The sequence below is a fragment of the Mustela erminea genome, chromosome 13 (assembly GCF_009829155.1).
Source record: "Mustela erminea isolate mMusErm1 chromosome 13, mMusErm1.Pri, whole genome shotgun sequence".
Lineage (NCBI taxonomy): Eukaryota > Metazoa > Chordata > Mammalia > Carnivora > Mustelidae > Mustela > Mustela erminea.
Genome location: NC_045626.1, coordinates 71,614,097 through 71,640,307, shown reverse-complemented (window position 1 = coordinate 71,640,307; position 26,211 = coordinate 71,614,097). Strand labels below are relative to the sequence as shown.

Here is a 26,211-nt window from a genome sequence, read left to right as displayed (position 1 = left end):
AGCAGGGAGCCCGACGTGGGGCTCAATCCCAGGACCCTGGGATCATGACCTGAGCCAAAGGCAGATGATCAACCCCCTGAGCCGCCCAGGCACCCTGATTTTTCATTTTATATCATCTTATATACTTTTAAAAAAATAAGGGGAAACTAGTCTTTTGTTTTTACCCATTTATTTTCCATTTCTGATGTTCTTTATATCTTCTTGACGATTCAGTCTTCACCCGGTATTTCTCTTCAACTTGGCAAACTTCATTTAGCACTTCTTGTAGCTTAGATCTTCTGATATCAATACACTCAGCTTTTTTGTTTTGTTTTGTTTTAATCTGAAAACATCTTTATTTTGCCTTCATTCTTGGAAGATTCTTTTGCTCTTTACAGAATTTTTGATTGACAGTTTCTTCTTTCAACATTTTAAAGACATCATTCCAATGTCTTCCACCCTCCATCCTTAACTATGTTGAAAAATCCATGTCACTTGAATCACTGTTCCCTTCTGAGTAATGTTGATTTGCTCTGGCTGCTTTCAGAATTTTCTCTATCTGATTCACAAAAATGGCTTATGATGTACCAAGGCGTGGCTTTTTTCTTATTTATTTTACTTGGGGTTTCTCTGAGATTCTTGAATTTTTAAGTCTATGTTCTTCACTAGGTTTGGGAAAGTTTTGGCCATCTTTTCCTCTTTAGTCTTTCATTTTCCTTTTTTTTTCGTTGGATGTTCATCACATGCATGTGAGATCTTCTGATATTATCCCACAAGTTTATAAGACTAATCATTTTTCCCTCAATCTTTTTTATATCTCTTAAAATTAGATACTTTCCACTGACCTATCTTCAAGCTCACCCTTTCCTTTGTCAATTCCATTCTGTTGTTAAGCTCACCCAGTGAATTTTTTATTTTAGATATTGTATTTTTCAATATTAGAATTTTCATTCTGCTCTTTTTTAAAGTTTCTAGTTCTCCATTGAATTATATTTTATATATTTTATTACTTTATGTATATTTGAAATATACCTGATAACATTTTAATATATTTTATATATTATTCTTTTATATATATATATATATTTAAATATTTTATTTATTTGACAGAGAGAGCGCGAGCTCACAAACAGAGGGAGTGGCCGGCAAAGGGAGAGGGAAAAGCAGGTTCCCCGCTGAGCAGGGAGCCCATAAGGGCTCAATCCCAGGACCCTGGGATCAAGACCTGAGCCGAAGGTAGATGCTTAACCAACTGAGCCACCCAGGTTTCCCTGTCTTATATTTTCATTTATTGTGAGTTATAAATGCTTTGAAATCCTTGTCTGCTAATTCCAGCATCCTGAGTCATCTCAGTTGGTATGAGTTGACTATCTTTTTCTCTTATAATTGAGTCATATTTTCCTGGTTCTTTGTATGTCAAATTAATTTTTCAATGTATCCAGGACACTGTGAAAGTTATGATGTGAAGTTTGTTACTTTCCTCTAAAGAGTATTGATTTTGTTTGTTTTTTTTTTAATAAAGTAGGCAATTAATTTGATTAGATTCAGATGAAAAAACCTATCTCTTGAGTAGCAATTCAAATCTCGGGTTAGTTCTGTCTTTAGCTAGAATCTGTCCCTTGCCTTTGCAGTTTAGGGGTCAGCCAGACATTTGGGCAGAGTTTCTACAGGCTGTCGCAGCCCTAAGCAGGCTGGTCTTCAGACCAGAATGGCTCTAGTGTTCTGCTGAAGATTTAAATGCCAAATGTGGCTGCTGACTATGGTTTGACCTTAGTCTAAAAGCCATAAAAATGGGAAACATACTCTGTGCCATTCCTTTCTTCCATGTTTTGACACTTCTCCAGAATCCACTTGCATCTGTTCACTCTCTAGTACCTTCTGGTAGGTGGTATTTTTACCCCAAGATTTTAGTTGGCATTTGACGGGGTACTTCCCGGAAAGAGCTCATTTGCCAGGAACTACCAGAAGTAGAACCATTACAATACCCATTGCTGCACGGCATGCCATGGGAGGCTTCCATCACAGTTTGTCTATCTGTTCTGGCGGTGATTCCAACTCCCCAGTGACATAAATGACACATTTTGGTGCCTTTCTACCATATGGCTGTGTGGTGCGAAGGCATCTGAATGAAGGTGCCACCCCAAGCAGAAGCAGAGGCTGGCACGCGAAGCTGGCACGTGAGGAGTTGGAGTAAGAGCTGAAATGAGGACACCCCCAGAAATGAGTCGCCACAGCCTTGTCTTCAGGGGAGTGGCAGGAGAGCTGTTGTTAAAGAGCCTCCTTGGGGATAAGGGGAGTTTGCATCTGGACTGCCCAGGGGCTGGGGCCCAGAAATCTGATGTCCTTTTTAAGCCCAGATTTAACAGGAGATGATCCAGGAGAAGCACGGTTGGCAGGGCTGGGGACAGATTTAAAAGAACCAACGTGGGCCTATTACTTTTTCTGTGGATGAGGAAGGGGTACTGTACTGATGGTCACTTTAAATTTAGTCTGCAAGGCTGCTCCTCAGGAGCTTGGAGATGGAGGAGTGGAAGGAATGTACCAGAACTCCATGTCTGTGGCTTGGTATCTTGGGAGGCTGGTGGTATCACTGACACACAAATTGGGGGAAAGAGAATGACTTCAGGCTTGGAAGGAGTCTCTAAGTAACCTCCCGGGCCTCTCTAACTTCAAACCTCTCTGATTCTATGTTTCCGAGTGTGGTTTTATGATCATGTTATTTATGTTCTGAAGCTCATTTGTGCTACTTCTGTGCCTTCAGCTTGATGGTAACATCCTGAAAGTAGGAAATCAGCTTTTATTTCTTTAATATTCTATGGTATTTTTAACAGAGTTCCCCACTTGACTTTTTATCATCTTTTTAATAACTAATCATAATCAAGCCTTGTATGTATTCGCTAGATCTTTAAATAAGTGAAGTATCTGTATTACAAAGATAATAACCAGTTCTGCTCTGGCCGTCCAACCCGGGAAGGCAACACTGCCAAGCAGAAACAGGCACAGATCTGGATTTGAATTTCAGTTCTACCACTTTCAAGTTGTATAAATATTGGCAGTTTACTTCATCTCTCTGTGCCTTGGTTTCCCAAACTGTAAAATGAGTTAATATCACCCAGCTCATAAGGCTATGTGTCCAAAAATGGCATACATAAGGCACACAGTGCAATGCCTAACAGAGAAGGGCTCAGATGTTGATTATGATGAGACATTTTTCTTGGGGTAGATCTTTAATAATCCCTTTCTTGGGGTAGATCTTTAATAACCCCTATTGCTTCTTCCCATATTTTATTCCAGGCGAGAAACAAAGGTATGTCTAAAATCAGAAATGAGGGGCGCCTGGGTGGCTCAGTGGGTTAAAGCCTCTGCTTTTGGCTCAGGTCATGATCCCAGGGTCCTGGGATCGAGCCCCGCATCGGGCTCTCTGCTCAGTAGGTAGCCTGCTTTCCTTCCTCTCTCTCTCTGCCTGCCTCTCTGCCTACTTGTGATCTCTGTCTGTCAAATAAATTTAAAAAAATAATTTAAAATCAGAAATGAGCCCATTTACAACTCAAAATGAATGGTGATGGAAAATCCCCCTCACATCAGGCTTGCATCACCGGACAGAAGTAGGAACTCAAGGGGGAACAATAGACCATCTCTGGTCTCATTCTGCCACTGATTAGCTGTAAGACATAATGAAAGGCACTTACTCTCTCCTCACCTCAGTTTTATGAGCTGTAAAATGAAGATAATGCCTCCTCTTATGTGTTTTTTAGATTGTCATAAGGGTAAAATGAGACATGGAATAAATATATTTTATGGCTACAAAATATCAGGTAAAAATCAATATTTGATTGTTAAGCAGGCCTAATGGAAGCCTCCCCCCTCCCCAATAACTTCAAACTTTCAACATCGGCTCCCTGTTCAGAACTAAGGCTGCAAAGCAGTTTTATCCACCTACTGCCAAACACTCCGTCAGCCGTTGAGAAGCAAGGAGGACACATAAGGGTAAATGATGAGGCTTTTTCTCTGGAAAGGAACCCAGGAAACTGTTCACCATGTTCTCTTTTGAACCCTTGAATTTTGTACCGTGTGCAAGTAGCACTTACACAAAATTGAAAATAAAAATGTAAATGACGAGTGAATAGGAGACGCATACAAGAGAGTGATCAGCGTATTGATGCAGCATTTTGACACATTATCCTCAGGAATGTGCGGCCTTCGCAATCACATCCAGAAGCCAGCAGCGCCTCTCTAATTCCAGCCGGGCCACCCCCTTGCAGAGTCTTGGCGGCAGCTGCTAAACCTCACGAGGCCAGCCAGGATGAACTCTGACCGCGCAAGGATATTTCCTTTCAGTGATTGGGGACACACGTTCTCTTCCCAAAGTGGCATAGGCAAGGGCAATTATACTTCCCACTGAGATGAGCTTCTTCCAAAGAAGGAAGTGGAAACCCCCGGATGCCGAAGAAAGTACTGGTTACTCCGCCACAGCTCACGATCTACACACTTAGCCCTCGCTTCTTTCTCCACCGCCTTGGTGTGCGCTCCGAGGTCACTGAGAATCCTTAGTCTAAGTTAGCGGACATTCTTTCCAGACTACTCTGCCATAATATTATTATTCTTCATAAAATGATCAGGCCAACAAGGGTCAGGCATGCTAACTGTGATCATTTTTCATTTAAAAAAAAAAAAACACCCTATAAGGCCAAAATAACTTAAGAAAACGTGTTTTCTATGGCTAAGCTGAGGGCCCGAGAGCTCCTTGGACAGCTCTGCTATTAACGTATGGTAAGATGGCTCAAGTCACCGCCTCCTCTGCCCTTCAGAAAAAGGAGACCATTTCTTTTTACTGTTTTCATTTTTCTTTAGTTTCACTGACACCATGACAAAAGTATTTGATTTTTAACTCTAAAAGTATACAGGATAGAAAGAGACTCTGATACCATTTCAGATTGTAGGCTCTCATGGACTCAGGCCCTGGCTGTTTCAGGTGGGTTTAAAGAGAAAGGATTTTGGTTTAGACCATGCACAGCCAAGACCTTTCTGGTCCCCCTGAATGTATATCCTGGATAGGTAAATTTCCGCCAACACAAAGACATTACTAGGAAATGTACATATTTTATACTTGACTTACTCTTATAGTATTTGCTAGACCAAATTAGGAAATTATTTCTTGTTTCCTCTAGAAATAGAAAGTGAATCTTCCCTCACTTGCATGCACAATATTTCTTGCTCAGAAGCTCAACATGGCTTTTCACTGTCCAGCAGGTTTTTAAAGTGGTTCTCTTCTTTTCCTTACGCCAAAAGACAATGTAAAACATTTAACCCAGGAGACTCAGGGAGAGAGAGCAAAATGATCTCAAGTTCTCAATGGACAATTTGGACCACATGTCTTTCTTAGAAGCAAACCTCTGGCCCCTGGCTATAGGGCCAGCACCACCCCCTGCCACTGTCACACAGCATCTGGCCCCCTTGCATTTATATAAAGGGGTGTTTGGGTCCCAGTCCTCCCTATACTCTATATTTCAACTGTGCTGCCTTCCCTGCATCTCCTTAAGTGTGGCAGCTGTCCATCGCATGCCTTGGCTTGTGCCACATGCTCCACCTTTCATGCTGCTGTGTTGGCATGGCAAAAACGCACTGCATCTCTGATTCAGTTCAAGCAATACCTCCTCTAGGTTGATGGAGGGAGATGGGGGGAGGATATGCTAAATGGGTGGTGGGTATTAAGGAGGGCACTTGTTATGATGAGCATTAGGTATTAAATGTAAGTGATGAATTATTAAAAAAAAAAAAAACCTCCTCCAGGAAGCCTCTCCTGATTGAGCCCTCCCTGAGGCACAAGTGGCTTCTCTGACCTCTATGTATCTCTCCTACCTTTCTCATAATTGACAACTACAATAATTGGCAACTACATGAAGCCTTCTTATGTGCCCAGTTCTAGCCTACTGCTTTTCAGCATTATTTTATAGTTACAAAAACTCCATGAGATTAAATTGTTTGCCAAAGGTCATGCAGAGAGTAAGTAGCAGAGTCCAGATTGGGTATGCCTGTGTATTATTTCTCTCCTCTTAGACTGAGAGCACCTTGCAACAGGAAATCTACTGATTTCATTCCTGTAACCCCAATCAATACCCAGCAGAGGACCAGGCATATTGTATGCATTTGACAAATATTTGCTGAATGACTGTCTTGCTAACTAGGTGTATCACAAATCAGATTTATGGTAACATGTCTTCTAATATGAAATACTGAAAATTCCAACTTCAAGAAAAGACTAGGAAATGGGAGGGGCAGGTAAACTGGGTGTCCATCATAAGATGGACCTTTGTGAAACTTACACCTGTGCTTCTGGATGTCTCTGTTCATAACACCCACAAACCTGTTGGTCTGTGAGCTCCACAAGGACAGGAAATGAGCCTTGTTTCTGAATCCTTGGGGCCCAGCACAGTGACTGACATTATAGGGATATTCAGCAAACAGCTGCTTATTGACAAAATGGATAGAAGATTTCAAATTTGGACACCAGGCTAACTTACTTGGAAAACGGCTTCTAAAACTGTCCACACTATCTTCATTCCAAACACTTCACAGCTGTTCTGCAACCAGAGTTGCATCACACTAAGTGACACCTTATTTACTTCTTCTTTTCTGTTTTTTTCTTCTTCTTCCACTTTTATTTAAGCAGCTGCAGATTTATCTTGGAACCCACATGCCCAAGCTATGTCCAAGTAGACCAGTTTACTCATATGCCATTGACTTAAACTGAGCTCCTCTTAAAGCTTAGTGTTACGCAGAGAACAATTCAGAACTTCATTACCCCAGCTCAAATTCCATTGCTATAAATACTGTTATGAACCTCAGGCAACATTCACACGTCTCAAACATAGGAAAAGCTCCACTGCAGTCAAAGATTTTGCACGAGCCTTGGCAAATCTAGCGAGAGCTTATCCACAATAAATACTTGCCTCTTGAGAGAGATAAATGGCTTGATGGAAAGAGCAGAAGACCAGAGGCTGGAGGCCTGGGTTCAAGTTCTGACTTTATTCTTTAGCTGTGTGACCTTGGACAAGTCAGTCTTTGAGGTTCAGTGTCCTTCTCCCAAAAGGAGGTGTCCTAAGAGCCTCCCTACCTATCACCAATGGCTACTGGAAAGGTAAACTGAGGCACTAAATGCGAGGATGCCTGGTAGATGTTCTGTAAAGTACCATGTACAGAACAGGTGGCATGGTTATTGTTCGACCTGATACCTCACTCCATCCTGCGCTCCCACACGCTTGCTTCCCTCCTTTCTGCTGGTCCCCACGGGCAAAGGGCTTAAACCTCTGAAGTTTCTAGTTCTTTAAACTTGCTTTTCTCTTTCAAATAAAGTCAAACATACAACAGATCCAAGTCTGTTTCAAGGTTGAGCTAAAATCACCAAGGCAATTATTTAGGGAGAGTTCAGGGAATTGTACGTAAGATTAAACGATTACTTTAATGTTTGAGTAGAAAATACGTAACTTCTCAAGGACTGTTGAATTATTTCTTTCATGATATGTCTTGATATGGATGATTTTCCTTTCAAGAAATACCGAGGGTAATGAACGATTTATTTTTTTTAAATATTCTTCAAGTCAAAGGACTTTTATTTCTCAATGAGAAACCACTCTCATTGCTCTCAAATTCACTGTAGTAAGATGATTTAAATGATGTATTCAACTGCACTGTGACAGAATCTTTTTCTATTTTTCCATCTTGTTTATTTTTCCACATTTTTCTTGCTTCCATCTATTGCTAAGGCCAGTGAGATTGGACGATACCCAGTATGGGAGACTCAATGGAGGTTTCCAGAAGGGAGGCAAAAAGTCTACCAAAATCTCCCAAGGGACAGCCAAAATCTGTAAAGGAGTGAATAAGACATTTTCTGTAGGTCTTTTTCTCATCCTCAAACAAAATCATTTGAAGATGTAATTCTAGAGCCCCAGGAGGCATGTTGGCACTCTTTGTTTTTGAGAAGCCCTTTCTAAAGCCCACCCTTGAATTCTGTTTCCAGCATTTAACTAGCTGTGAGAACCCTTGACAATTCATTAAAAGGCTCTGAGTTTCAGCTTCCTGATAGGTATAACAGGGACCACAAGCACAGCCTCAGAGGATAATAAAAACATCTATGAGTTTGCACACCTGTGTCTGACACATGGAAAATGGCCAACAGAGGCCGTTTCCCTTCTTCGCAATCTGAGAGGTCCTGATAAGAAGTCAGAATTAAAACACGAGCACTCACTTGGCAGTACAGAGCACCCACCAACTCATGTTCTGCACCTTGATTTATTAATATTATTTAAGAGTGTAAGACGAAATCAAAGTTGTATCCATTCACTGAAAAATCCTATCTGTGATGGGAAACCGAAATGACTCATATTGTACAGAATCTGGACTCTCTTGCCTGTTTGATTCATTTTCAAAGACAAGTTAGACAAATAGCTTTTTTCTTCCTTGTAACTTTCTGCCAACTATAATTCTCTACCTCTTTTAAATTTAGCCATTTCCAACATTCAAAAGTGCTGTAATCCAAAGCCCTTACCCAGTATAAACTATGCTGAGTTTTTATCTCTGAGGCTTAAAACTCAATACTGAGCTAAAGTAGGAGGAAGCAGAGAAGAAGAAAAATACAATAAAATGTTAGTTTATGCTTGATTGAAAGAAAGTTTGTGCAAACACACACTCTTCTTGTTCCTCTTCTTTTCACTTTGCTGTTAGCATTGTTTGCTCCTTCTGTATCCTTCTTTGGAAATGGCTTTTCTCATACACAGCCAGACCAATTCTAGCATTGATGAGAGATGTTCCCAGCTTGAGCTTTCATGTAATTAGGAAGAGACCGTGTTTATATGCAAAAAAGGAAAGGTGGACCCATCTCATTTAGTCATACAATGACTAATTTCCCTGAGCGCCAGTGACATTCCAGGTACTGCCCTGATAGTGGGCAGACCCAATCCCCACCCTCAATGGCTCTCGAGTCCATTGGAGGAAAAGACACGAAATAATGAACCTCATGCAGTAAGTAATACTGTGATTAGGGGCAGCCAAGAAGGAAACAGTGAAACCCATAGCAGTAGGACTACCCAGACTTGACAACAACCCTAAAGAGATTTCCTAAATCATCGACAGGACTGTGGCAGCGAAAGCCTCACGAAGAAGTCCAGAGGAAGAGAGGGTTTGCCGTGGATGGCTGCAGGAAAGGAAATCAATGTAATGTATCCCTTGGTCTTCCTATTTGATCTTCCCAAGAATGGCTGTCTCCAACCTTGGGGTGATAATCAGTATGTGAACACATACAGTTTCAACCTCATCAGGTCTAATTAATAGCTGTGAACTTGAACTTACAGAAGATCTGAAAGTTATCCCATGGCTATCTCCTTTCATGGACAGGATAGGTCCATCCAGCTTCTGGCTTTAGGTGGAAGCGTCTACTGTTGCTTGATCCACCAGTGACACTAAAGGTGAGGACACAGAAAGTGAACTGAAGCCCCCCCCCCCCCCCAATCAGCATCACACCTGCGGGAGGCCCGCATGTTGAGGCAGGAGCAAGGGATGAATGTCACTCAGATAGGAGCCACATCCTGCGATAGGAAGGTACTCAGTCCTTAAAAGCAGAAAGCTTTGGTGAGAGCTGCCAGAAAAATGAAGTGTTCTCTCCCGATGTTTCTAATTAGCAGTGAGATGAGCAGCATGCACAAGAATAAAGAAAAAGACAAGTTTATGATGATAACTTTGTCTCCATCAGACAGTATGTTTTTGGAAGTGACAGATCCTTAAATCAATTCTGCCTCTCCCAGCTTATTAGCACTGACTCCTCACTGCATTAGCATAAGTCTATCAAAAGGCAAGAAAGAACATCTCATTACTTTTGAAGACATAATGAGTTTAATGCATTACTGTGAATCAGAAGAGTTTCATGGGCTGGCCTATGGGGTCAAATTTGTAATGTGGATGTTAGTTCAAGGTCTACAAGATCTGGGGAAGTACACCTCTCTGAGTGTCCACGATGATGCCCTGCCTTCATGGCACTGCACAGGGGTGGGAGTGGGAAGAAAAGGCTAGAGCAGTGACTCAGACCATGGGATCGCTTGGGTCATGCTTTGCTACACTGATGATGACAGGCTGCCCATACACTCAAAGATGCTCTAACGACCGTGTGTGGCCAAGTTTGGAGGTGACTCCCGCAATTCGGTCTTTTCCTCTTCCAACCCCCCCTTATTCAATGAATACTCATGGAGGCATGAGTACCTCTTAAGGGCTAGGCACTGCCAAGGGCTAGTAACGTACAGATAAGACACGACTGCATGGCATTCAGGGACACTTCTTGTTGGGACTGAGTTAATTTATACAATTTAATTCCAGTTAACCAACAAGGATACATCAGAGTTCTATGCACTGTGTGCCCAGACTTTTCTAAATCCTGGAAGGGAGGTGGAAAAAGAAGCAAGGCCTGGGGGGTGGGGGGGGAGGGGTCAGCCCCACAGCAGCACCCTCTACTTTGTCTCTGCATTTTGGCTTCTCCCCACCTGTGTAAGCCCTTCCTGCCTTCAGGAAAAGCAAAGCCCCGGGGGGAAAGAACCCCAGGGGTAAAGGAAAGAACCCACACTGGCAGAAGCAGAAAGCAAATGCACACTCATAGGGACATGCGTGGTATGGAGGTGGCCGGGGGAAGAAATGCCCGTATTTGAACAGAGAGTTGACCCTGGGAGGGGAATAGGCCATACAGGACAACGGAGCCTAAGCACCAGCTTTGTCGGCGGGCACTCCTCAGCCACCACCGTTCTCTGTAGGCTGCGATGGAGGTGGAAACGCTTGGATGACAGCAGAGCTTTGAGAAAAGTCCTCAGGCAGCAGAGGACAGAAGCACTGAAGGGAGGATGAGGGGGCAGGAAGGCTAGGCTGGTCATGAGGGCACGCTGTGGTTCAGAGCTGGTCCAGAGGAGGGGAGAAGAAGAGGGCAGACGAGCAGGATCACACAGAGTTCGGTGACTGGTTACATGAACAGCAATATAGGAAAGGGAAATTTAAGGACTAACGATTTAAAGGCCTCAACACTAAAGAACTTGTGGGGGAAAGATGGAGACTTTAAAATAAGTGGGGAAAATTGGGAGTCACGGTGTGCCAGACTGGGCAGGTGCCTGAGCAAGGGTCTGATCGTGCATTTATTGACCTAGAGGTGAATTCCAGGGGGATGGTCAAGTCTCAAAACCGAGGGAGACATGGGGCCAGCGATGTAGACACTTGTCCTCGAGGAAGATTATGTTTCCAAGGGAAAATAAAGTAGCCAAGGGTAAGTGAGAGGAAGATGGGAAGCCACAGGAGAGGAAGGGGTGCGTGGGAAGTCTCCCCCAGCTGGGTGAGTGCTACGTTGAGGGGAGAAAGATACAAGCAGAAATATGGTCAACCATCAGACACTGAAGGGAAGAGACACATGAGGCCTGAGCAAGGATCATCCTTCTCTCTCTCCAGGCCTCCATGGGTGAGGGGCAGAGGGAGGCCGTGTTACTGTTAGGCTTGTATTCACTCCACAGGAGACAGATATTCCCTGCCTTGCTGATGTTCGGCTTGATGTGGGACTTGCTTTAGCCAACAGAACATCAGTGGACCAGAGGCGAGCAGGGCTTTCAAAGTGTCTGTTTTTCTTGGTCCTTTGCAATCCTGATGTCTGCTGTGAGGAGAGTCTTGTCTGGTCACCACTGGTCACAGAAAGATGAGACACAGGGACCTAAGGCCACCAGGGAGCCTAAGCAGAACCACTCCAGCTAATCTGCAGCCCCAAAGCAAGAAATACATGTCTGTGGTTACAAGTCTCTGAAATCTTGAGGTGTTCATGACCCTACTGGAGGAAAACCTGACTCATACAGCGTGAGCTGGGCGTCTGACACCATGAAACGTGCTCTTTTAAGGACGGCACCCCTCCAGAGCCTCCTTAACCACTGTGCTCAAATCATAAAAGGACAAATGGGATGAAAAGCAATACCTATTTTAGCCGGTTCCGAGAGGAACTTGGTGGCTATACTGGGGTCATTTTCCCAAAGCAAGATAAGTCAAGAGCTACATATTAAATGTCTTAAATATCGATTGTTAGATAAAGCTGCACAGAATCAATCAGAAAGAAAAGGCCAGGGAATTTCACCGGGGCAAAGGGCAGGGTATACAAAGTCAGGGATATTGAAATTTGATTAGTTCAAAGAATTTTTACGAAATTGGTCATGGCAACAGCCCGCCAACAGCTGACGTGACACTGAGGGAGAAGAGCTGAAGGTCTGGATTGGTCAAGAGATTTGCCCCGCCCCTTCCCCCCAACCAAGCCCTTCTTCTAGCAGGGATGCTATCCCAAGCTTTGGGACCAGGAACTAAGGATCGGAGACAAGAGCTAAAGAAATGTCTGAGAAATGTTGTTTAATAGTGCCCCTGCCAGGTTTTCATGGCATCTACCAAACAAGCTAGTGCTCTGGGGCCTGGGAACAGAAATGTCAGTGAAACCCAGGGAAAGTCAAGCCGTTCATAGTTCCAGGCACCAGACAGGCCGAACAACAGGCATAGAACACTTTACCCCACATCACTGCTGTCTGCTTTTGGTCTTTAGGCGGATTCTACCATTCACCAGATTAGCCCTCCCATGTATAAGGGGAAACCCAGCAATTTCAAGAATTCTGCTTTTTAAAAAGCTCATGAAACCTATAAAAGGGGATTCAATTTAGCTACTTCAGAGGTCAGACAAGAAGACCAACTCCACTTATCCTTCTTGCTAAGCCGCTGATACCCTAAGAAGCTTACGGAATGCAACTTTCTGAATTTATTCTGTACTCATCCTTTTGGAAGGAATCTAAATCTGGGAACCAGGGCATAAGACCAGAGTCTCCAGTGCGTTCCATTCATTTCTGCAGCTGTGTCTCTTCAGTGATGTAATCCCTAATCTGGCATCATCTTCTCAAACATGGATAGCTGAGCCTGAGTGAGTCACCTCATAGATAAAGCCTGCCTTTTGGACCCAGCCATGTCCCAAGAAGACAGGGCACGAGACCCAGACAGGCAAACCCACCCCATCAGAAAGGGGGCTCACCTTCAGATCTTGCAAGAACGAGGTGAACCCCAGGAGGCTGCACTGAGTGGTTATGACACAGAGGACAATTCTACAGCAGAGGACAGATGGACCTCCTCTTGCGCCCATCATTCATTATCTGGAGGCCACGGGCCCTTCCTTCCTCTACACCCTTGCCTGGGGAGGAATTCCTCTGCTCACTTGACTTTTCTCCCTTCACTCTCTGGGGTCCAGCTTAAATGTCACTTCTGTGGAGGCCTCTTGAACCAACTGCCTTAACTCCAAGGAGGCAGAGCAAGGAGGTGGAGCCTTCTTTGTTTAGACCTTTATCATAACATTTTGCACGTGGTAGATTAATAATTTATACATTTGTTGCATGTTTCACACTGTGAGCTACTGCAAGGCCAAGAATTCCAGCTATTATTCATGCATGTATCTCCAGGCTCAGAACTAGCTCTGGCACAGACTGACTACATCGCATAAAATATTTTCAAAATGGTAACCTACCCTAATTTAGAATGAAATGGGAAACTCTTTGTTTTAAGAAACAAAATAAATGCTCCCAAATTATTATATCTACTCTTATTCCACATAATTCTGAAAATGATTTGGGGTAAGAAAAAAAAATATTTGATTTTTAAAATAAAAACTTACTAGTTTGGATTGATGGGGGGATCAGTCTTGATTAGCACAAAGCTACAATTAGAAAATATTATAAAGATAATTTTAAACTTTCAAATACTAACTGTAACTTAAAATAAGCCTGTAACTTAAAATAAACTGTAACTTAAAATAAACAATATGGGGGCACCTGGGTGGCTCAGTGGGTTAAAGCCTCTGCCTTTGGCTCAGGTCATGATCCCAGGGTCCTGGGATTGAGCCCCACATCGGGCTCTCTGCTCAGCAGGGAGTCTGCTTGCTCCTTCTCTAGCTCTCTCTGCCTGCCTCTCTACTTACTTGTGATCTCTGTCAAATGAATAAATAAAATCTTAAAAAAAAATAAACAATATGACAATGACAGTGCTTGGGTACTTGCTTAAAAGAACAGATACAAATAAAGCAATTTATCAACTGTCCATTTATTTACATGGATTAAATACGTACTAGGCAATCCTGCTTTTGTAATTTGTTTAAGAAATTCTGCTTTTTTTTCTTTTTGGGGGGTGGGGGGAATCTCTCTGGGATTGGATTAATCATAATCTTCCATTCCTGACACACTTTCATCATTGATCCATGCATGGCCTGCTTTCATTGATTTACTTAGTAATTTTTTAATGATTTAATGAGCGCTCACAAAACCACTACCCAAAACAAAAGCCAGAGAATAACACATCTTATTGTTTGTGTACTCCCCATGGAGCCCATCCTTTGCTTCCCCATCCCGAGGAAAGTCCCATCCCAAATCCCACAGCCATCGTCCCCTGCCTGTCCTTTCTATACAAATTTTATTGCATCTAGCTATATTTCTAAAAGCATATTTTTATTTTAGTTGTTTTAAATCTATTAAAAGGATTCATGCCATAGGTAATATTTGAGGATTTGCTTTTGTTCACTGATTATATTTTTAAGATTTGGCCACATCTTTGGGTTTCCAGTGGCTCGTCTGTGGCTTAAGATTCCATTTTGGGTCTATTACTCATCCACTCACTTACAATGTCATGTGGGCTTCCAGAATTTTGCTATTGTTTACAGTGCAATTCTGAAAATCCTCGCTCATGTACAAGAGCCTTTCTCGGACAGTATGCTTGCATAGATCTGGGTCAAATGCTAAATAAATGTTCAGCTTTAGAAGGTAATATTAACCTGTCTTCTGATGTGGTTGTGCCCATTTACTCTCGCACCAGCCCATATGAGGCATCTCATGGACCCACATCTCCTCCAGCACTTGGCACTGTCAGATTTAACAGCTACCACTTGTGATCAGTCTAGAGCTAACAGAAAGGCATCAGTATTCACAAATTGGTACAACCTAGATTAATCCATGAAATAAGAAAGCGCACTGGATTATAAAAATAACCTGCTGTTAAAAAAAATTAGAAATATAGAAAAGCATCGAAAGAAACGAAAATAACAGCTGTAATTTATCAAGGTTTAATATTCACTACAATGAAGGAATATTTCCCCTATTATAAGGGCAGCCTATGCTTGCAACTTATCTAAAATCTCTTGGGAGCACTCCTTCCAGACCTACTAATATTCTCACTGGTCAGCTCAGTGTCACCAGTGTCACTGCACTGTCCCAGGTGCCCAGGAAACAGCAAGACTCTGGCCAAATACCAGAATTAAGAACTGAAGATGTGTTTTGAAATTCATAACGTCTCCCTTATGGGAGGTTCATGTTCTATACAGTGGTTTCAATCTATGCCTCTTTTGATCTGGGAGGAAGGAAGGGACTGGAAGTTCTTATTAAACACTTAATAAAAGCAGTTCTTTTATTTTAAATCCATTTTCAGAAACTCCTTTGTACCACTGCACTTCCTTTCAGCAGCAAGATACCATTAAGGAAAGCAAAAGTGGTCTGCATTATAACAAGGACACCACAGCCAGGCTGTGGGTAATTGAATGAAGGTGTTCCCCAAGGCACAGAGACTCAATTTCTAGGGGCACAGTGTATTTCACATCCACTAGGAAAAGAGTCAGTAAATCGGCCCAGCATGAACAGAGAGTGTGCTCACAGCACATCTTCTGGTGACTGAAATTCAAATTTATGGACATCTCACTACGGGCCAGCACTGTGTTAGTGGTGAGCATTCAAAGAGGACATAGCACCTGCTTCCCATGGTATCTATCGCCCCCTGCCTGGGAAAACACACAAGTCAGGTGATTATGAAATAAGAAAGAATGGAGTGAGAGCTATTATTAGGCACCTCAGAGGGGGAGCAAAAACCTCATTCGGACTTAGGGTCTCTGGGTGGTCCTCTTGAGATTTGAACAGGGCTCTAACAGGTGATTAGAATATCTGTAGGAAAAGTAGGGCAATTCTGGACAGCAGGGAGAGGGACTTAATGCATTCAGAGAGTCAATCAGTTGCCCATTTAAACATTTATTCAGCATGGACTATGTTGCAGGACCGCCCCAGGCACTGGGTATGCAGAAGTGAATGAAACCAAGCTTCCGAAAGGCCTTTCTGAGGAGTTAGCAGGGAAGCAGGAGTTTGAAGGAGGAGATGGAACCCGCCATACCAACGGCAGTGGGCAGAACTTCATAGAAGGAAGGGCACTCGCTAAACCCTAAGGTGGGACAGCCCTTGGAATGGCCCTGGTAATGAAAGGAGGCTGGGGGACACACAGGGATATGTCAAGCTGAAGGACCAGAGGTGTCATTCAATGGCCAGACAGAGGCAAGATCAGCTGGGGTTACAGGCTGCCATAAGGAGTGTGAAATTTAAAAAACATTCAGAAGCTTTGAGGGGGGATGCTTTGTGACGAGTCTGGGGTGCCTGGTGTTGGGGAGAACAAGGAAGCATAGTCCCAAATACATCTGTGAAAGGTCGCTCTGCGTGAAGGGGTCTGGAAGGCTATGAGAGGAGGTGGCAACAGTAGTTCAGGCTACAGACGATGAGGACCCGCACTGTGCCTGTGGTGGTGGAGACAGAGTGGGTGGATTCAAATATACTTTTTTTTTTTTTTAAAGATTTTATTTATTTATTTGACAGCGATCACAAGTAGGCAGAAAGGCAGGCAGAGAGAGAGGAGGAAGCAGGCCCCCCACTGAGCAGAAAACCAGACGTGGGGCTCAATCCCAGGACCCTGGGATCATGACCTGAGCCGAAGGCAGAGGCTTTAACCCACTGAGCCACCCAGGCGCCCCTCAAATGTACTTTTTATACCTTTGTTTTACTTGTGGTAAAAAACATACCTCCATACTGTTTTTCATATTGGCCACAGCATTTTACATTCCCACCAACAGAACACAAGGGTTCTGACTGTTCCACATCTTTGCCAACACTCATTATTTCCTATTTTTTGATAGTGGCCATCTTCATGGGTGTGAGGGGATATCCATCCATACCACGGTGGTTTTGATTTGCATATTCCTGATGATCAGTGATGTTGAGCATCCTCTTAGGTGCTTGTTGACCGACTGTCTATCTTCCCTGGAGACTGTCTATTCTTTGCCCATTTTCAAATCAGATTGTTTTTGCTATTGCTGTTGTTGTTAGGTTGTAGTAGTTCTTTACATATTCTAAACAGTAGCCCCTTACCAAATCTATGGTTTGAAAATATTTTCTCCTATTCTATAAGCTGATTTTTTTACTCTGTTGACTATTGCCCTTGCCTTGCAGAAGTCTAAATGTCATGTACTCCCACTTGTGTAATTTTGCTTTTGTTACTTGGGCTTCTGGTGTCATATTCAGGAAACTGTTGCCAAATCCAATGTCATGAAGCTTTTCCAAGGAGTTTTATATTTTCAGATCTTATGTTCTGGGTTTTTAATTCGAGTTAACTTTTATATATAAGACAAGGGTCCAACTTCATTCTTTTGCATGTGGATATCCAGTTTTCCCAACAACATTTGTTGAAGAGACTATCCTTTCCCCCCCATATGTAGCCTTGGCCCTCCTGTCAAAGATCATTTGACCTACATATCAGGCTTTATTTCTGGGCTATTTTATTCCATTAACCTGTGTGTCTCTGTCTTTATGCCCGTACCTCACTGTTTTGATGACTGTAGCATTGTGATGTTTTGAAATCAGGAAGTGTGTGGCCTTTGGCTTTGTTTTGACTCTTCAAAATTGTTTCAGCTTTTTTGGGTCCTTTGAGATTCCATATGAATTTAGGATTTTTTTTTCTATTTTTATAAAAAATACCATCAAAATTTTGACAGGGATTACAATGAATCTACAGATTGCTTTGGGTAGTAATGGACATTTTAACAATATTAGTTCTTCCAATCCATGAACATGGGATGTCTTTCCATTTATTGGTCTTCTTTAATTTCCTTGAGCAATATTTTACAGTTTTTAGTATACAAGTCTTTCGCCTCCTGAGTTAAATTTATTCCTAAGTATTTCATTCTTTTTGATGCTATTATAATTGGGTTTGTTTTCTTAATTTCCTTCTAACAATTACTCATTGTTAGTATATAGATATGGAACTGAATTTTGAGTATTGATTTTGTATCCTACAACTCTGCTAAATCTGTTTATTAGTTCCAACAGGGTTTTTGGTGTTATCTTTAGGGTTTTCTACATATAATGTCACCTGTGAACAGACTTAATTTTACTTTTTCTTTTGCAATTTGGAGGACTTTTATTTCTATTTCTTGTTTAATTGCTGTGGTTAGGAGTTCCAGTACCATGAATAGAAGTGACAAGAGAAAGTATCCTTGCTTTTTTCCTTATCTTGGAGGGAAAACTTTCAGTTTTTACCAATGAGTATGATTTTAGTTGCAAGCTTTTCATAAAGGCCTTTATTATGTTGAGGTAATTTCCTTATTTTCCTAGCTTGTTGGGTTCTTTTTTTTTTTTTTTATCATGAAAGAGTGTTAAATTTTTCAAATGACTTTTCTGCATCTGTTGATATCATCATGTGGTTTTTGTTCTTCATTCTGTTAATGTGGTGTATATTACAATGACTGATTGAGGAGGGAAATGGGGAAACTCAAGAGTTGGGATTTAGATATTTTAGACTAGAGATTCCTGGAAGATTCCCATGCAGAGATGTTTGCTGGAGAGCTGCACCTACAGACTTAGAGGTTAGAGATGCCTGAGAAAGCAGCACAGGGTATATTTAGAGAAAAGAGAAGAAGGCAAGGTAGCCAGAACATGGTGTTCACCAAGAGACAAGATGGAAAATAAACCCAGAATGACTTCCTAGAGCTAGATCATGGTGTCAAGATCCAAAACTTGGATTTTATTTTCTGTAAACTGATTTCTGTAAAAGGTTTCTTTTTTCCCCCCTTTGAATAACAGAGTTGTTTATCCATGGCTTTATTTCTCATATAAAAAGTAATATATGTTCATTGTGAAAAAAATGAAAATAAGGAATCACATAAAGAATAAAATGCCAGCCATCTATAATTCCACCATCCACCTATAATTACCACTAACACTATAGCCGATTTCCTCCTAAGGACTTTTTTCTTACTTTTCACACCCATATTTTGTATATATTACAAAACTGAAATTACACTATATATAATAATTCTATATTCTACTGTTTTCACTTAATATTTTGCCAAAAACATTCAGCTATGTGACTAAAGAGTCTCTGTTACACATAATTTTAATTACAATGTGATGTCATATTGGATAGATATAAAATAATTTTACATTCAATTATTGTGGACATTTAGACTTTTAGAATTTTCTATAATGGGGCACCTGAGTGAGTCAGTCGGTTAAGTGTCCAACTCTTGATCTCAGCTCAGGACATGATCTCAGGGTCGTGAGTTCAAATGCCGCAAACAGCTCCATGTTGAGCCTGGAAACTGCTTAAGATTCTCACTCTCCCTCTCCCCTGTCCCACCCTCCTCCCACAAAAAAAATCAATCAATCAATTTTCTGTAATGGACCTATTATAAATATTCCTATGAATACCTCTTTACTCCATTTCCAAAATGAGAATTTGGGAGTTAACGGCCAAAGATTTAAAGATTTAAAGATTTTTGAATCTGCTGAAAAAGCTATTTTTAGAAAAGCTAGACCAACTTATATCCCTACTGTAAAAGACTGCTCATTCACCACATCTTTACTATTATTAAGCATTATGGCTTTAAAAATATCTAAAAATTTTGTAGATGAAAAATAATTTATCTTTGACATTTTCATGAAACTGTGAGGCAGAAACCAGAGTCTCACAAAACTCTATTCTAGTAAATTCAAACCATGCCACTGAAGCGTTCAATTTTCAGTTTAAGTTCACAAAATAAGAATAAATTTCTAATAAGACTAGTCTAAAGCAGCAGAAAAGACCTCATTTCTGGCAGTCTCAATTGGACATCGAAGCTACCAAGGGCAGCCCGACAAAGTCACGCTAAGCATCAAGCTACCCAACATCCTAGAGACAGATCCCTAAGGACTCATCCTAACTTGTCAGCTTTCTGTAGAGAGCAGAAAGGAAAAGATTAATGTGGAAGATTAAGCAAGTTACAGTCTCTCTTCTCTCCCTACCATTGATGAAGAGTTGAACTATAACCCAAAAACCATTTTTTCAATTCAAAATTCACCTGGAAGCAAAATTACTCAACCTCTAGTTTCATACAAAAGAACTGTGGAGGCATAAGTGTTTGGAGTTATACACAGTGGGGGTGGGGGCAGGCACTGGGAAGACTCAAAGGGTAGTCCCCTTCCTTCTTCTTCTTTTTTTTAAAAATATTTTATTTATTTATTTATTTGAGAAGGAGAGAATGAGAGAGAGAGAGAGCACGCATGAGAAGAGGAAGGTCAGAGGGAGAAGCAGACTCCTGCCGAGCTGGGAGCCTGATGCAGGACTCGATCCTGGGACTCCAGGATCATGACCTGAGCTGAAGACAGTTACCAACCAACTGAGCCACTCAGGCGCCCCTCCCCTTCCTTCTTATGGTGAATCTTAATCTAGATCCATAAAAATTGGGATCAAGTAAAATCCCTATTTTCCTGCAGGCTGAGCCCTATCAGGGTTGGTATGGACGGAGAAGACCCAGGTGTGGTCACCAGCGTGCCATAACAGAGGCGGCATGCAGAAACCCCTTCAGCACGTGCAGAAGTTTCAAATGAGAGGCATTGCATACTTGAGTCCCTTCATGATCTCATCTCAGAGAAATCTAAAAATTGCATATTAATGTGCTCTAAAAGGCTTTGCCTCTTGAGAGCCCATGTTCTTTGGCCAAGCAGAGTTGTACAGATCACAATGCCAGGTTCTTATGCACATTCTCTACTTGCAAGTACACCTGTAGGAGAAATCAAATGATAATCAGAAGTCCTGAATAAGGGAAGGCAAGGGGACGACCTGAGAGGTCGTCTCCGCCACGGTTACTGAAGGCCTCTGTGCAATTGCCTGAGGTGGCCTTCATCTCCTCTATTTCTCCTCATCCTTTGGAGCTCAGCTCAAATAGCCCCTCCCCAAGGAAGCTTCCCCAGCTCCCCCAGATCGGTTTCCCACCCCCACTTACACCTTTTATCCACCCTGCATTTTCCTTTAAGCACTATGGCAATTTTAATTAAAAGGTTTCTTATACTCTGTTGTTTCTGATCTTTCAGGTCCCTGGGAATAGAAGTCATGTCTGTCTTACTCACCACCTTACTCCTGATCTCTAGTACATATAGTACACAGCAGGCATTATAATATTTGTGGAAAGGAAGTGGGGAAGGATAAGAGAGCACAAAGGCTGCAGGTCTACTGTGGGAACAGCCTTTCAATTGGAGTTCAAGTCCCTTAACCAAGCTCCTCTTTCCCTTTGACAGTGTCAGGAATGGGCACTGCCAAATCTGCCCTCCTCTCTTTCTCTCATTTTGTGTTTCTACTGCTGGCCAACCATCCTTTTAACACTCACTTTGTCATTGTTTTATTTTATTTTATTTTAATTTTTAAAAATATTTATTTACTTGACTGTAGAGAGAGAAAGAAAAACAGAAAAAGAAAGAGAGGGGGAGCAACAGAGGGAGAAGGGAGAAGCGGCTCCCTGCTGACCAGGGAGCCCAACACAGGGCTCAATCCCAGGACCCTGAGCCAAAGGCAGAGGCCCAATCAACGAGCCACCCAGGCGCCCCATTAACACTCACTTTGGTTGGATACGCAACAACTCTGGTCAGGTTACAATGGAATTGGACTGGCTGCAGTGCCATTCTGTTGCTGAAGCAGCTTTGTTCTCTCCTGGCCTAACCGAGTTTATGGTCATGTATAATTACATTTCAGAGAATAGCCATACTTTCAAGTTCTTGGGGCTACCACACCGTCAAGCTTCTGTAATCAGCACACCGCGACTCAAGGTTAAGGGAAGGGGTGCCCCAGGATACACTGCAGTCATAGAAGAAATAGGACAACGATGTGTGCATGTGGCTGAAGCCTGCTCATACTTCATACACACAGAAGCTGGAGATGACATTTTTACATGCTTCGGCTATTTTCACAAATATGATATTAATTTTGATAATTAAAAACAGAACAAGCAGTGGCCTGGGAGTCTGGGTGAGATCTCTATTGTTGTGATCCCAGCTCTGACACGAACTTGGCTGTCAGCAATCTTATTCCACGCTGGCTTCTGTTAAATAAAGGAGTTCGGCTAGAAGACCCAATAGCACCTTCTCTCTTGACATTATATTATCCAAGTCATCTAAGAACTTTCCCCAACTTCATAAGCACCCAAAGACCAACCCAGCTGCTGGCACTGACCAACACACACACGGGAATCTGGGATAAGCCTTTCCAAAGAATTATGGTGATGTCTTGGGATTTCCATGACTGCAAATGAATCACTCAAGAGACCAGCAGATGTCCCTGAGACCTGACACCAGCTAACACAAGATTCTCTGACCTGCAAACCTTCTTGACACTTAGGATGGAGGCCTGAGATACCTGAAAATCTGACTGTCACCCAGGATGGCCCCCTCTTCTTTCCATTTTCCCCAGCAGCAGGATGCTTGTGAAAATTATATTCTGTATGTAAAATAGTCAATCATGATAAAATGTTTTCATAAGCATATATCTTTGACGATCTTTGCAAAAAGCACTTCCCTTCTCTATTCTCGATGCTGGGAGTTCAACTTCCTTCACCTCAGCCCCACAATGCAGAGGTCCTGTCACTAGTGTTAAATTACTCTCTCAAACAGGTGTTCAGCTGTAGTACAAACAAACTCATTATTAATCGGTTTATAACCCAAAAATCACCTCAGTTTTAATTAGCTGGTATGTTAAATTCAAAGTCATGTGGAGGTTTAAACATCCTACAAACAAACCCTCCTTAGAAAACACGCATCTCCGAGGAGACCTTTCCCTATCTGAGAGGAAATTACCAAAAAGAATAAAGACAGCCACAAAGGGATCTGCCCTCCAGAGACACATAGTTGTCTCTCCTGTAGCAACTGTGAACAGACTTCGCTCGAAGTGTGAATTCCATTGATTTCTTCCATTTAGCTCAAACAGGATGTTTACAAAAGAAAGAGAGAAAAAACCCAACACCCCGAGGTCGTGTCTGAAGATGGGACTGGGATCGGAGTACTACTTGCCTCGAATAGTAAGACTCTACTCCCAGGGCCTCTCGTACACTGGCGATGTGCTGCTCGAGGACGGAGCTGGTGGCTGTTGGAAGAGCCGTGCTGCTGCTGGCCTGGAAGTCGCTGGAGTTTTCCGCTGCGTTATCACCCAGGTAGTGCTCGTGAAACTTCAGAATTCCTGAAACCAGACAGGCACAGCCAACATCATGCAAGGCCAGGGTTACGCGAGGGAGGGCTGGAGGCAGGGGGCAGCCCTCTTGGGCAAGCATGCCATCCAAACCATGTGAAGAGATTCTGAAATCAAGGTCTTGTGAGGGCTTTCCAGAATTTGGTCAGTACCCATTTCTACAGCTTTTGTCAAGAGATTTGGTGCTTGAAACCAGGGAATTTAAGAAAAGGCTTCTGCTCTTGACACTATATTCAGAAGCTTATGGGATGACGATTACTTCATATGTATTTCCAAACAGATGCTTCTCGGAAGCATCAACTAGGGAAAGTTTTCTTTCCCGAATGGTGCATGAGCATGCCAAGGTATATTCTCCCCAGAAACTGAAATTCTGAACAGAAATATAACTAGCCAAGTGGAAACTGTGTTACTCAAAGACCTTTTATTTCACAAAAGCTAGTTGAAATAAATGCATCATCATATAAAGGCCAGATAAAAATATTTTAAACCATTTTTAAATAAGACTAACTGGTCAACCATCATTAATGGATTAAAGGAGCAAAAAATTATGGCTGCATGAAACTGAAGCAATCCATAGTGGTTTTCTGGCAATAAACATAGGACATATTCTCAAATGGTAATGAGGTGTGTCAGCCCTGGAAAACGCTGCTCCTCTCTGATTGGATTAGAGCCCCAGTGAAAGCTTCAGAGTCTCATTAAGAGCAAAGAGGACGGGAAAGAGAAACAATGGGAGCCTCATTATACATGGCTCATTATTACAGGGATTTGGACATACCACCTGTCAAATCATGTCCCCAAAACATAACAATGACAGAGAGAAAGAGCTTGATACCTCCATCACCAGCCATGTCCTCCCAGGCATCAGTGCCCCTCTGGGGGGCGGGGCATACACAGGGACTCATTCCACTGCAGCTGACACTCCCCAAGTCACCACGAACATCACAACTAAAACCTCAGCATAAAAAGGTCAGAGGTAAGAATGTTCTTTATGGAAATCCCATAAAAAACATGGAATTAAGGGGGAAAGATTATTAAAAATTATGCCAAGGTACTGAAACTGCAGGCATGAGTGCTCAGAACCCAAGAGGCATCAGAGAGTTGTCATCCAGCCAGCATCCTTTTTTTTATTTAAATCAAAGGGACAGAAACACAATCAAGAAAATCTTGTCAATTCTCCCTGGCAGTTGAACTTTCTGAAATTGGCTTACAGATATTCAAGAAGCCCATTCTTCAAGATTACCAATTATAAGATCCACTTCCCCAGTCAATAAACTCTAATTGGATCTGGTGTGTCTCCAACACGGTAAAGCCATCAGCATTTTATTATGCAAAAAATATGGCCCTAACAGCTAATTAGTGGTTCTGTATTTAGTGAAACAGTTACAGCCTGAACATTTAATGCCGATTTAATCAAAGAGGATTTTTACTTCGGAAACAGATTTACAACAGAACTGGTTAAAATGGGTTCTGCTAAACTTGGAAATTTCAAGCCTGAGACTTTGTTTATATATGGTGATAAGAGCTGCCGGGATCATTTCAGTCTAACTTCACCCTGACAAAGGGTCACAATTATTAAATCATATCTAGAAGAACTCGTTAGGACTTCCAGTCATCGCTTTATTAGCTAATGAACAACAGCTGCCTAAAAATAGGGCTGCTGGTGAAATTAATCCTCCGCTCTTCGTGTTCCTTGATGAATGCTTCCACATTCACCAGTGAGGAGCAGCGATTTCTTGGGGAAATGAGAAAGCTGGGCTGTCTTATTAATTGAATGCCCTACCACAGAATATCGGCCGTGGCTGAGGTTTTGCTGAAAGCCGACATCAGCTCCTTAGTCTGATCTATGGTAATGTGCCTCTTCTACCTCTAGTCACTAGACTTTCTCAGTCTAGTGTCTTAATTGCCCAGTTCCCATAGAAAGAGATCTTACCTGCCCCAGGAGCAAGCAGCCAGCTATACAAGTAGCCTGCGGCCAGGGAATAGTAAAGTACTAGTCCCCTCTGGCCATTAACCATCTCTAAGATCTGATCGATAGTGACTGGGGAGTAGGGGTCGGAGTCCTGTTGTCCTGTTTGTCGTTCTACCAGAAGATCGGCAAACGCCCGTGTCCGTCCTCTTTCTGCCACAGCGAGGGCTTCATCATGATGGCCTAGGATACAAAAGCCACATGGTGAGGAGTCCCTGGGGGAGTGTGTTTATCCACAAAGGGCCATCAGGTACAGAGATCCTGGGTGGAAACCTCACTGCACTCCTCTGTGGGGCACAGTCTCCGTTCACATCCAACCCCCTGCCTCAGATGATAGGTACAGCGCCACTCTTCTAAAACTCCACGTTTTCAGACCACCCCCTGCCCAAGCCATTAGGCTTTCCCCTGTCAACAGTCATACCCCAAGAGAGCCAACTTTGTTCAGAGGATGGTCCTCAGCTCTGCCTGCTCTCTAATCCACAACCTGAGTTGCTCTTTGGCGTCCTGGCGTCTGACCCCATTCACTTTAGCTATTTAGACCTAATGCTTTGCATGCTGTTTACCCTCTCACGTTCCTGCTCAACTTTGATTCTGACTTGGCCTTGTGAGATAAACCTACAGGACCTGGTTCCTGACCATTTTTCTATTTCTCTTCGATGCAGCCCCTCTAGGCATCACACTGTCCAGCCCCACTAGCACATCCCCCCACATGATACCTCTGTGTCTTCATACCTGCCAGTCCCTCTGCTGAATGTGTCCTATTCCCTCTCAACCTTGGCTCAAAAGGAGGGTCCTAACAGTTGCCCCCTCCATCTCAAAAGGGCTATTGTAAAGATTGACCAAGGTGCTGCATGTGAGATGCCTGAATGGGTTATTCAAAGTATCACATATATAACAGG

The 26,211-nt window shown here is 42.5% G+C and overlaps 1 protein-coding gene across 8 annotated transcripts in view; it reads right to left on the bottom strand.

Annotated features, from left to right (window-relative positions):
* Positions 1-26,211, bottom strand: part of TTC28 (tetratricopeptide repeat domain 28) — a 648,175-nt gene that overhangs the window by 75,528 nt on the left and 546,436 nt on the right. For all 8 annotated transcript variants that reach the window (XM_032311632.1, XM_032311633.1, XM_032311635.1 and 5 more), the window contains 2 exons: positions 25,277-25,495; positions 23,172-23,337 (listed from right to left, as the gene is read on the bottom strand). In XM_032311632.1, coding sequence (XP_032167523.1) covers positions 23,172-23,337; positions 25,277-25,495 — 385 coding nt within the window. The remainder of the gene's footprint in view (positions 1-23,171; positions 23,338-25,276; positions 25,496-26,211) is intronic.